The following is a 13,315-nucleotide window of genomic DNA, read 5'->3' on the forward strand; positions in this document are numbered from 1 at the left end:
ACAGGGCCCAGCTGCGGTCAGTGGTCATTCTCTGGTTCGGTGGTCGGGACTGGTTTGCAATGAGTGGTGCGACTGCTCCTCACCGGGGTCGCCAACACCACTTAGGTTTTCTAACAAACCTTTGCTGTTTGAGCTACAGCCTGACTTTCAGACAAGATTAGATTTCTATCTAACCCTTGTGGTCAATTCTTGAGACAAATGAGACCCAATCTCAATTTTTCAGTTTCCTCTTTATAAAGGGAATTTCCCCTTTTCTCCCACTGACTTCTCTCATCGCTGTGAGCAGGGTGGGAGGAAGGCAGGGAGCATCCATCCTCCTGAGCCGTTTGGGATCCCGGGTTAGGATGGAGGGTGGGCAGGGAGAGCCGCGGCTCCTGGAGAAGGGAGGCCAACAGCGCCCCCACTGGAATTCTTGGGAACTGTGATTACAATTATAGATGATTTTAGTTTATAAACTTAAAATAGGCAATACATGCACATGGTATAAAATTCAAAAGGGAATGCAGGGAAATGCAAATCTCCCTCCCACCCCTGGCCTTCAGCTCCGTGGCTCCCCCTCCAGAGGCAACCATTTTTGACAGTATCTGGGGTGTGCATGGGTAATTTTAGCAACTACTGAAAAAATAAGGAGAGAGTGTTTGGGTAGGCCCATCAGCAGGCTGGAAATACTTACTCAGGAAACTGGATGTCTATAAAATTCTTGGGCACATATCCTTCTTGGCTCCCAAGTTCCGCCTTGAACCACTCCTCTTGGTTACTTAAGATCTACATGGAAGAGAAGGAAGGACAAAGACACTGCAGAGAGGACATCAAGAAGCAAGGGAAAGGGGCTTCAGGGCACAGAACGCCCTTTTGGATTTAGGGGCAAAGTCAAAGAAACCACATGGCTGCTCTAGTGGGCGAGCAGCGGGTTGATTTTCAGAGTTTGGCTTCTCTTGACCCCAAGCTGTTTCTGTCCACTTGTATCACCCATTCATGTGACCCCACCATGGCACGGCCTCCCAGGTGCAGCATCAGGGGCTTCCCTGAACTCCTTTCTCCTTCTATTTTGGAAATTAATGTATCCCAGATCTCAGCACCTTAAGCTCCTCATCTGGGAAGATGGCGGAGAGGCAAGAGCAGCTACTCCATGTTTTTTTCTTCTCTGCCAGGTAACCAGGAATCTTTTAAAAATTTAATTTGTTCTTATTTTTTTAAACGAGCGGATTAAAACTTAGACATCCAAGTGGGGCTAGCTTTGAAAACAGTAACTCTGTGTTCATACCCCATGTGTTTCACAAACAATTTCTACATAACTCAAGGTATCTGGAGTGCCTTTTCTAGACTTGCTTTTAGAGCCAGATCACAGGCAAAACCAGAAGTTCTGTCTTGTTACTATATGGTCCTGCCTTGACTTTGACCCCAAATGTTATCACCTACCCTGATTACTCATATGACTCTCCAGACTTGACTCTATGTGGCTTCTGGTTAATTCAGAAAATGAGTTTCACCGTTAAAAGACAACTATTTGCCCCCCACCTCCCACCGAGAATGTGTCAAAGTATGCCGAACAATAATTCCAGACGAGGATGGCAGAGCAAAAAGAGGGAAAGAGCCTTCACGAATGTCATGGAGCCACTGAATTCACTTCCCAGGAGCCCTCCTACTTCTGGACTTTGCGAGAGAAATAATGAATCTTCGTTATCGTTTAAGCCATTTTTAGTTTCTGTTTCTTGTAGCTGAAAATGTCTTAACTGATAGAATTACTATGATAAAGGGGAAAGCAGAAGATGGATAGGAAAGATTACCCAGAGGAGAGCCCATCAGGTTGCCCAGGCAATGACAGCAGTTACCCAGCGAAGTCCGACGGCCGAAGGCTACTTCCGGGATAGGGGGACGTGCGGTGCATTCTGGGAACAAACGCCTCACGCGGTTGGGAGTTTAGCTGTGACCCCAGGAGGGAGAGAGGAACACAGGTCCATGTGGAAAAGTTTGGAATTTTATCTTGAAATTTAGGGGAAGCCATTAAAGGGATTTAAGCAGGGAAATAGCACAGGAAGAATTAGAGTTAAGAAGAGAATGCTGTATCAGAGCGGGAGGGGGGAGTGGAGGGGTGAAGTCGGGGAGAAACTGTAGGAAGAGCGCAGCCATCCAGGCAAGAGAGGAAGGGGACCCGGGCTAAGAGGCAAGGATATATTTTAGACGAGTTCAAGAAGCCAAATGGGCAGGATTTCCTGACTGTTTTCAGAGCTAAGGGGAGAGCGGGGATTCTGGGATGGCTCCGGATTTCTGGCTTGGGAGACTGAGTGGGTGGTGACGCCTTTACTAAAATAGAAAATACAGGAGGAGGAGCAGTCTGAGGAAAAACTCACGGACTTCAGATTGCCTGTGGGTGAATCCCAGTTGCCCCTGGGACCGTCTGAGAAGAAAAGCTCAGTGAGCAGTTGGAGCCGTGTGTCTGGGCTCAGCAGAGAGGATGCGATTTTGGAGTCATCCGAGAGTGGGCGGAGCTGAAGTCATGGGTCCCGTGGGTTTCTCTCTCCCGGAGATGGGAAGAGAATCAAAGGGAGCTAGGTGTCAAGAAGCAACGATGGCCTATTTCTAATATCACTCCCGAGGTGGAAGAAAGGGGAGAGTCCTTTGAGTTTGGAATGAGAAGACCTGGTTTCTAGCTTGGTCCTGTCACTAGCTGTGTGACCTTTGGCAAGTCAATTAGCTCTGAAAAATAGGGACAATAATAACCAGCTAGCACCTCATGGAGCTGATGTGAGGATCAAATGAGCCCTGGTAGCTGAAAGACCTTCAGAAAGTGTACGCTCTTTTTAAAAATACGATTCTGTAAAATGTGATATTCTTACAAGGGAGGGCTCCAGTTCTGAAGGACATGGAAGGTTCTTTAAAGTATTATATGTGTATGTTTTGAATTTAATCATCTGTTCTGAAGAAATAAAAGTGTGTCCCATATTTGAGTTCTAGAATTGCTGAGAACTGAAAACTTTATAGTTTCTAACATCAAATGTGACTGTTGGTATCACTAAGGACGTGTGGGTATGTATGCTGAAGGGGGTGGTGGAGGGGAGCAGAAAATCTAGGTCAAAAGAAGAACCAGGAAACTCCAGTGGCTGGTATTCACACAAAGAACACAAGGACATTTCACTCCATGCCCTCTCCCCCAATTTAGGGCTTTGGAAATCCTTTGTCCTGTCACGTGGGAATGCAGTGTTTGGCCTAGGTAGCTGATGTCGAATATGAAGGTGAGCAGGGATGAGGTAAAAGAGGCCATTTGGAAATTGGTTCATCATGGTAAGAACCACATTTTGTACTTAGCTCTCTGACCTGAAACCAGCTGTAATTTTAGTAATCACGGCTCCCACCCATCGACCTCCTGTAGCAACTGAAAGATTATCCCACAATGCCGGCCATTTCTCCCCGCCGCCTGATGCTCGGTCTGCCCGAGATCGTGTTCCCAGAGAGGTGAACTTACAGGCTTTTTATGGTGGATACAAGGCAAGGTTTTAAAAAATCTCATTTCTGCAAAATAGAGTATTTGGGGGGAGGTGGTTTCCTTCTGCCGTTGTTGGCGCGGGGCCCCGTACTTCCTGTTCTCATCTCGCCATCTCTTCAGTTCCCCCTATCTCTTGTACGCATCGTGTAAACCTGAGCAAGGAGTTCAGCCTAACACGTGAGGTTTTACACTTAACTTTACTGTAGCTGAATTCTTATAATGCTGCCTATGAGGATAATTTTCTGGGTTACACGGCCTGAGAATAAGGCAGACGTGGGAAGAGGACAAAATGTGCGGTTGGAAGAATTTTAAAATTGGGTGGAATTGCAGCTCTTGGAGGCATAGCACAAATCTGAAGCCCTGAAGAAATTAGTTATGAAGGATTAACTCTTAGTGCTTTTAGGCCGCTGTTTTAGTAGGAAGAAATGCAGTCAAGTTAGACGTGTTACAGAAGCAGATAGAAATGGACTGGGTCAAGAGATGTTTTAAAATGACTGAAAAATTCAAATGGGGATTGTAAGTCTGGTGCTGTGTGTAGCTTCAGGTCTGGAGGTTTGTGACATGAACATGATACATCAACTCCTGATTTTTCAAACGTTTCTCTCACAGAAGTGGGATCAAGTCACTCGGCAGGAGTTCCCTGTCCACCATCTTGTACACCATTCTGTGATCAGCATCTAGCGAGCACCTGCTGTTTGCACTTAGGTGTTGGGAATCCAGAGATGAATAAGCTGTGGGCTTTGTCCTGGGGACTCACAGTTTGGGGGGGATGGGTTGGTGGTGAGCTGGTCAGACATTTTTTGTACCTTCTAATGAATAAAGTCTTTAGGTTTTTGGCCTTTAAGGCCAAACATGGAAGAATGTCCCAGGAGTGAATTGCTGGGGTAGTCAAGAGCTGGCTTTGAAAACAACTGCGAGGCTCCTGGGTCGTGTTACTTATCTCTGGAGGAGAGGGGCACACCTTGCAGTCGGACATAGAGACCCACAGGCAGGGCCACTAACCACCAGGATACAGACATTCTGTGAGGCTCGGCTAACAAGCCCCTCTCCACGCTTGTCTTTAATGTCACCACTGCAATGGACAGAATTTGAAAAGAAGGAGGGGTTTGGCTTTCTGATGGAATTCTAAATGAACACGGAGAAATGCAATTTAACAATTCAGGGAATGTGTACTGAGCCCCTATTTGGGGCTGTGGCTTGTGGTCGATGCTGGGAAGAGACAAAGATGAACTTGGCGTGGCTCTGTTCTCAGGGAGCTCACAGGCCAGTGGAGGAGTCAACCATGCATTCATTCATCAAACATTAGGGAGGCTCACCTTTCTGCTGGTCTAGACATTCCGGCAGACCTGGCCTCGCCCTTCCAGAGCTTTGGTGAGTGGAGTAGCCAACACTTAAACGGGCCATCAGGATCCCATGGGGTAAGGGCAGCAAGGAGAGATGGATGAACAGGGTGCATGAGAGCACGGAGGCTTGGCCTGCTCATAAAGAACTGTCATGTGAGGCGAGATCGGAAATGTCTGGAAAGGAGTGTGTGTGAAATGCTTTGGAAGGGCTGAAGAGGGAGAGATTGACTCTGCTGGGGAGGTATGGAGCGGGGAAGATTAGAGAGGGTTCCATGGCAGAGGTGGTCAAATATGTGTGTGAGGGAGAAGGGCATGTGGAATATAGAGAAGAGCCTGAGAAAGGACGGTGTGTATATTGCAGTGGGACTTGGGGGCCATTACGTACACAAAGATGTGCATGTGTGTGTGCATGCATGTGTGTGCATGCATGTGTGTGTACATTGATGCATGTGAGCATGATGAGGTTGGGCAGTGGGTTAGGGCCCGATGACATAGATTTCAATCAATTGGTAAGGGGGAACCACTGAATGCTTTTGAGTAAGGAAGTGATATGATCTGATTTGTTTTCTAGAAAGATCCCTCTGGGACTAGTATGTAGAATGAAGGAAGGAGGAAGAGACAGGAGGCGATGAGGCCAGTTAAGGGGCTGTGGTATGGTCTGAATAGTGAGAGGCAGCAGGAATGGGTAATACCGATAATATGGTGACCATTTATTGAGCATCCTCTTTGGGCTGGGACTGTTACCTCTAATCTTTCCCACAATCCCACAAGATAGATATGGCCTCCACTTAGAGATGAAGACACTGAAGTTCAGAGGGGTCCAGTGACTGGTCCAAGGCTACCTAGCTAGGAGCTGGGATTCAAACTCAGATTTATCCGGCTCCAAAGTCTATGCTCCTTTTTACTGCATCAGATTCCTCTTTAGTGAAGAAGGGGATTGCTTGATATCATGAAAGATATCGTGAAAAGATATCATGAAAGAAAAATGTTCAGAGCAGAGTCCAGTTGTTGAGGAGTCGGAGAGAAGTCCATCCAGATCTAGGAGGGGGACAGTCAGCAAAGTCAGATTCTGCAGGCATTTTAGTGGAGTCCTTATGTTCCACATCAGGACGATCACTGGTGGACTTCACGGGAGTGTTGGGGGACAAGGGAGGATTCCAGTGGGTTCCAGTGGAATGAATGGGAAGTGAGGAAGTGCAGGCACCCCACACAGAGAATTCTTCCCAGTATTGGCAACAAAGGAGAGGAAAGAAATTAGGAGCTGGATTGAGAAGCAGAGATGAAGAAAGTTCTTTTTTTCTTCTTTTTTACTTTTCTGGGGACTTGGGAAAACTTAAGCAAGATATTAGGTTCTGTTTGCAATGGGAGATGGGGGTGGGGGAGTTGGCCCCTGGCATCTTTTGAGGAAGGATGCTCTAGAGTGGTTGATAATCACAAGGTCACAATACCCCATAAAGAAGGGAGGGACTTCCCACTATGTGGCAGATCCCTCTGTGACCTTGGTACGATCCCAAAGTGAAGGCCACCTTTATCTGGGTCAGCAGCCCAAGCAATATTTTCCCCTTGAGAAGCTCCAACATCGAAGGCATACTCTTTGCAACCACATTACTAGATCTTGCAAGGTGAGAACAGTTAGAAGGCTAAATACTGAGGTGTTCAGATTCCAAACCAAGTCATCCCACCTGGTTTGTATTCCATAGACACTTTCTGACATGTCACCCTCCCACATGCTGACAAAGTTCTTTCTATAGTGTAATTCTCAGTGCTGAGACAATGGTAGCCTCAGGGCTGCTGGGCAGTCTGAGAAAGTCCATCTAGGCTACTGAGGACCAGGGATCAGGATATCTGAGGGTGCTTGAGGCCAGGCATGGGGGCATTGGCATCACAGACTCCCCATTGGCCTCTTGAGGGGCTTGTGCTCTTTTGCACAAAACAGGGGCTAAGACGCTGAGTCTCTAAGTGTGGTGCATGAAATGTGGAAGAAGTCCAAGGCCTCTTCAGCTCAGCAAGTGGCCACTACAACACAAGTGCGGGCGGAAGACAAGTTTTAAGAAGCCCCTGAGTGGCCGGGCGTGCATGCCTTTGTTGAGCCGCGTCTCCTCCCGCTGCCTTTCCCGGGCTGTCTCCACCCTCACCCTCCTCTTGTAAGCCCCAGCCATGCTGAACCTCACAATGCTCACTGAATTCCGCATGGGCTTGCTCATCTCGGAGTTTTAACTAAAAACCCAATTCACTTTCATTGCATTCCCTGACAACAGACATCACCACACGTTCCTACAACCCCATCTTTCATTGTGGGATCACTTATTCCCTCACCTGTGCTCCCCAAGCACTTAAATAAGAACATCCGTGACAGCCCTTTGGCTGGATTTCTTTCCCCCTCCAGACCACAAGCATCTCAGGACAAAGATGGTGGCTTATGCCAACTGGATTTCCACCACCTGGCCTGATGGCTGGCACACAAGGAACCTTTTTGACTGAGGTAACTTCTCTTTTTGAAAGCAATTGTGTGCAGCTCTTAAGAAACAAAGGCGTGGATCGCCAGACCAGAGTAACCTAACCTCCCTGTGGCTCCCGCGGACCCCGCGTCACCCACCTTCAGAACATCTCCAGTGTGAAAGCTCAGTTCATCCTCCCCTGAGGCGGTGAAGTCAAACTTGGCGATGGCTTCCATGTTGTCCCGTGAAGCTGGAAGAGATATAATACGGTCATTGTGCCTTCCTGCCGGGGGAAGGGCAGCAGAGCAGTTGTTGGCTGTCTAGCAGTCTTAGCAGCTGGTAGGTGAGTGGCCGAGTGTCTCCGGGCCGGACAGGGAGGCACAGGTGCACAGTGAGGGCCTTTGTCTTTGGGAAGAGCTGCTGGAGCCTTTAGGATCTGGTTCCCGCATCATTCTCTGAATCCCCAATGCCAGGAGCAGGAAATGAAGGCCAGCGACTGCCTCTCCTTGCTCCTATCATCTCCCTTCGCTTGTTCTGGCCTGTCACCATTTCTGGGGCATCTCTGTTTCTGGTTGATAAGGACAGAGACTTGCTATCATCTCTAACTTGAGGCCCGAGGGGCTGGAAAGACTGTTCTGTAAACACTGTCCCGAGGCTGTCCCTTGGCAGCTATATTTAACCAGGCGGTGTTAATTAGACAGATGCCATTTTCTCTTTTACATCTGAATCATTTAAAAGAATTAGACAGCATTGGCCAGTGGGGAACTTAGCGTCCTTCTGCATGGTTTGAGAGTAGAGAGCATTCTGGTTTTAGAGTTGGGAGACTCAATGAGTCAGATTCCTTATTTTATTATTATAGCGTTAAGCCAAGTACATTCTGAAAATTTTTATTTTAATATTTCGGAATTGAGTTATAATATCAGCCCCTCCTAGTAATACATGAGACCTGTGTAAAGATAACTAAGTTAGCCTGCAAATGAAATACAGTTGGTTTTTTTAAGGAGACAGTAGGATGTAATAAAAAGAGAGCTGAGTCCGGGTTTTGTTGGTGAGCAGCTGTATGATGTTGTGCAAGTAACAAAAACTTTTGGAGTCTCGGTTTCCTCACCTATAAAGTGGGGATCATAATACTCAACTAATAGGATGTGAGATTAAATTAAATAATAGATGCAAAGTGTTATACAAGGTAAAGCTAAGTAGTATTCATATTTTAAAACAATTTTGTGGAATGAGTTTATCCTCAGCAAAGGCGTCCTGGCCAAAAGCAGCTCAAGTGTTCTTCTGATTTCTCCCATCTCCTGAAACTTCTCATTGAGATTTGATGCTTATTCTCCATGGCATCAAATCCTTTGGTTCTCTGATAAGACAGCTTACTGTCAGGACACAATCTTGCCACTTTCGCTTGCCACTTATGTTTTGCAAAATTTGCAAAAGTCTGAAACCCTTTAGCTTGGTAACCCTGAAACCTAATTGACTTTCAGGGACCAGTAAACTGGGACCACAGTTGTCCTCTCAGTGGGAATTTCTGCCCAAGTGACAAGATTTAGGTAAATAAGGAAAGCGGCTACCGGTGGAAGGGTGCCACATGCGGGGATCGGAGGATTAAAGCCGACTGCAGTGGTGGTGATAGCAAGGGGCTCGTTTCTCTGATTTTCCACATTTGCTTGGTCTCCCAAAAGCAATTTGTGAAGATGAATGTTACCAGTCCCAAAGATAGATATTCAGCAGAAAATATTTCAGGAGCCAGAGTAAAATGTCATAGTTAATTCTGCGAGCTTTATCACCAGCCAAAACTTATTTCCAAACAAAAAATTATATATATTTACCTTTTGGACACTGTTTTCAAGATCTGTCCATCTAAGGCAAATTGAAATTTCTGTGACCTAGGATGACCCACTCAACAGGAAGGAGTATTCTGCCCTCCTTAGTGAATGCTAAATGCATTTGCTGATTTGATCCACCCCATTGCTTTAACATGCAGAGCTTCCCCTAATTAAGGCCTTGCCTCCAGTTTGCAGCGAGATGTGGCATCTGTGGGTCACCCACGTGGTAGACACTGGTCACCTCAGGAAATGAAGTGTCAGGTGAATGGTCCTGAAGACCAAGATGCCATTTCTATGCAAATTTACCTTAATAAGCAGGATGGAGACAAGGAGAGGGCAAATGCTAAACATATTAGAAAGTCACATAAATTCGTGATTAAAAAAATATCCCAGGCGTGCTCTACACATGACCTTGAGCTTGGGAAGTTCTTTCTTTCCTACATTACATGTAACTCAGATCAGGCCCAGGTGCTCGGTCCCGGCTGGATGTAAGTGACCTCAGCGAAAAGCCGAGACAGAAGTAAAATTGCTTTTGAATCGTGGCTCTTTCTCTGCCTTCCCCCAAGAGGCAGGTGGTACAACAAAGCCAAGGACACAGACACATCACAGAGCTCCCCAGCTTATAATATTAATCCTGGCTCAAAAAACCCAATTAAGCAGGCCCACTCTTCATGAAATCACTTTAGAAAAATTTGTTTGCATCCTGTTTCCATTTGTGAAATGAGATCTGTTCTGATGCTGTTTGGCAGGGGGAAGAGGTGCAGGGGGCCTTGGGGTATGCCCTGCTTTCGTTCAGATCGTAGGGCTCGGCAATCTCTTCCCTGCAATGGTCCCTAATAGCAGAGGATGGTAAATGTGCCATTCCCAGGGGTCAGTCTTCTATTTGATCGTAAAAATGCACGGAAATTTATATCCCATTCCTTTATAGACATTAGTTTTAATTTTGAAAAGTTTTAAATTACCACCAGGTAAAAAGAAAACTGAACTAACATAGTTTATTCAGTATTTATCCATTTGTTTTACAATCTGCACCTACTACCACTGCATATGGCCTCTGGGAGACAACAAATATATATGGCGGAGATAAAAACATGGTAGCAACAATTCCAAGAGAGAAAAGAGGAGAGAGAGAGTGAAAGAGAGAGCAGCTTCAAGAGTTCAAGAAGGCGATGGCGCCTTCTGGCTTCTGTTCGCAGTTACAGTGCTTCTGATCTCAGGGGACGATGAAGACGGAGACGCCTCTTCAGAGCACCTCACAGATGGATTAAATGTGCTTTCCCTGCCAGTTATCAGCTTTAGAAATGGCTGAAATGCTACCTGTCATAGGGTGTGAGTGAGAAGTGACAGCATCCAGGTGCCAAGCCACCAGTAGCAGCCTCCTACTACCCACCCCAACCCTGTTGACGGTGCCATTTGTCGAGAAATCCCACTTAAGAACCACGCAGAGCTCCCGCCCCTAACGCTGGCTCTGCCGTTCAGCAGCCTCTGCCCCTCTCTCACTTCCCCATTTCACAGATTGCACATAATATCCATTAGCAGCCCTGCACAGGGCAACGCCACCCAGGACTTCCCCAGGTACAATTTTCTCTGCCCCTCCATTTCCACTTAAGCTTCTTTTACCACCAAAAAACCTGAAAAATATTCAGGCCACGTACCAGGAATGCTTATCTACTTCTAAAATATAGTCACCACAGCGGATGAAAACAAAAAGCCACAAGACAGTTCTTTAAAATTGCCTCCATTTGAAAGCCAGATTAAGTGGATGTGTTCCGAAACACGTAGTTAAGGCAAGAAACTTCTTGAACGATTTCAGCTCGTCCTAAGTTGGCTAAGAATAGCCAAGTTTTCCATTTTATGCGTCTCTTACAAAGAGCTATTGTGTAGCACCACAAAGCTTTTGGAAGATTCAGGCTCAGGATCCATCAAAAGAGGGAGCCGAGTCCTAAATCAAATCAGCGACACTACTTCCTATTTTGCTGGGAAGAGCTATAGTTTAAAGATTATATGACTTGCCCCAGTTTATGTTGTAATTCGGTTAACATAATGTCGTGGGAAAAAAAGAGAAACATTGCTCTTTACAAGGATTGCTTGTAGCATATTTATCAGGACATTAGTAACAAACGTTAATTTTTATTAATTTATCTTGCAAATAAAATGAAGTGATAGAATACTGGGGAGTTTAGATTTTTGGACTTCGGTCATAGATACCAGGAGGAGCTTAGCTAAAAATGTGGTGGTACACCAGCTCTCCAATTTCACATAACCTGGGGACCTGGAACCCACAGCCTTTCTATTTGTCAGGCAGAGCCCTTGAATGGACTAGGTCAGCTCAATTACTTTTCAGAAGTGGAGAACCTTACACTGCCAGGAAAAAATGCTTATAGCCAAGCCTCCCCGTACACAATAGATATGTTCTTGAAAAGTTATTTTGAATAGAGCATTTGTGAGTGGAAACATATTAGCATGGTTCATTTGTTAAAGGAACCCCATGGTGAATCGCTTTACAGAATGAAAAGGAAAATTTGTTATGCAAATAACTACCTTTTAATTTATCTGTTTTAAAGCCTGGGTTTTCATGCATTGAGTCTTAAAACAGAGCACACCTGTGCATCCTTTCTAGCCCCTCACCAGAGGGTTAAATAAATATTAGCTTCCCCTCTTCTTAACTCTCAAAATCCTTTTTAAAAACCTCTCCTATTGACGCATCACATTCCACCTTGAACTATAGACCAGGAGTTGTTGAGCTTTTTCTGTAAGGGCCAGAGAGTCAATGTTTTTGGTTTTGCGGGCCATGCAGTCTCTGCCACAGCCACTCATCTGTGCTGCTGAGTCGGGAAGGCAGCCGAGCGAATAGTGGATGACAGTCATAGCTGGGTTCCAATAAGACTGTACTTATGGACCCTGAAATTTGACTTTCATACAGTTTTTACATTCCACAAAGTGTTACTATCTCCCAACCATTTAAAAATGTAAAAACCATCTTAGCTCGTGGCCAAAAATATGTGATGGATCAAATTTGGCCTATTGGCAATAGTTTGCAAACCCCTAGCATAGAAGTTTCTATCTATATCTTATCTGCCCTAATAGTCTGTAAACCTCTTGAGGAGAAGCGTTGTGGCTTAGTAGACAGAGTGTGGGCTTATGCTGGCTAGATGGACCCGGATTCAAATCTACAATGTGCCATTAATTCCCAAGTGTCTGTTTCTTCATCCATAAGATGGCAGTAACCACACTCACTTCACGGGAGTGTCGCATGTTAATGTGTTAAAGACTCTGGCACACAGTAGGCGTCCAACAAATGGTAATGGTAGTAGTAGAGTTGTTATTTATTCTTAGATTCTGTACAATACCTAGCTAGTGCTTAGTAGGCTCTTAGTACATGTCTGCTGAGTGAGTAAAAACATGATAAACGACCTGCTATTAGAGTTACAACCGTAATTGATTTTCCTTGGGGAAGGGGCAGCCGACAGGAGGACTCATTTACAAGCATAAATTAATTTCCCACTCAAAGGTGCCCTGACTTCTTAGCAAACGCAGCTGGAGATAATGAAACACACACCCACACTAAAAGTCTGATTTATTTAATCCAATAGAGGGCAATGGTGCACCCCAAACCGTTGATTCCACCTTGTAACTTTTCTTTGCATCTTGAGTGCCCGCAGCATCTTTCTAGACGGGTTTGGCGATTGCTCTCATTGTCTCTTGTGCACTTTAAGGCGTATAAACTTTAACATTTCAAAGAGTCTAAATCTCATAAAATACAGAATTGCTTAGACGGAAAAGTATTGGAAGGCACCTGCTTCTACACGTTTTCTGATGCTTAAATTCCCTCCCAGTATCCTGGACAGGTGGTCCCCCTTCATCTCAAAGTGACTAGACCCTCCCTCCTGCTTCTCATTCCAGGTTAACGATTTGTGTTGAAACCCCTGCTGTGCGTTTTTCTTTTATCTGAACCTTACAGCTGTGATCGGGGCCTTTCTGCCTTAGTTTATCACCTCTTACTGGGTACTGGACAGAAGAACAGGACACTAAGAAAGGTCACAGATGGTCCTTCTTGGAAACTCATAAGCCTAGGATGGACAACTACCTACAGCTCGGCTGTCAGTTGCTGCTTAAGTATTCTCCTAGAGACCCAGACCAATCTACTCTGGAAAAGAAAATGAAAGAAAAAAAAGCAAAACGACTGGGCATGGCCAAGAGATAAAAGGGTTGGCCTTTCTCCATTTT

The 13,315-nt window shown here is 45.6% G+C and overlaps 2 protein-coding genes across 8 annotated transcripts in view; one reads left to right on the forward strand and one right to left on the reverse strand.

Moving 5' to 3' along the window:
- Positions 1-13,315, reverse strand: part of GRAP2 (GRB2 related adaptor protein 2) — a 62,438-nt gene that overhangs the window by 12,722 nt on the left and 36,401 nt on the right. For 2 of the 3 annotated variants that reach the window (XM_014858956.3, XM_070506845.1), the window contains exons 2-3: positions 7,424-7,515; positions 674-765 (exon numbers count right to left, since the gene is read on the reverse strand). In XM_014858956.3, the coding sequence (XP_014714442.1) occupies positions 674-765; positions 7,424-7,501 (170 nt within the window). In that variant the 5' untranslated portion in view covers positions 7,502-7,515. Of the gene's footprint in view, positions 1-673; positions 766-1,787; positions 2,206-7,423; positions 7,516-13,315 lie in introns of those variants that run through there. The other variant, XM_014858959.3, reaches the window with a different exon arrangement.
- The window catches only part of ENTHD1 (ENTH domain containing 1), a 152,502-nt gene that overhangs the window by 2,984 nt on the left and 136,203 nt on the right, over positions 1-13,315 (forward strand). The gene's annotated exons all lie outside the window — the stretch shown is intronic.

The sequence above is a fragment of the Equus asinus genome, chromosome 4 (genome assembly GCF_041296235.1).
Source record: "Equus asinus isolate D_3611 breed Donkey chromosome 4, EquAss-T2T_v2, whole genome shotgun sequence".
Lineage (NCBI taxonomy): Eukaryota > Metazoa > Chordata > Mammalia > Perissodactyla > Equidae > Equus > Equus asinus.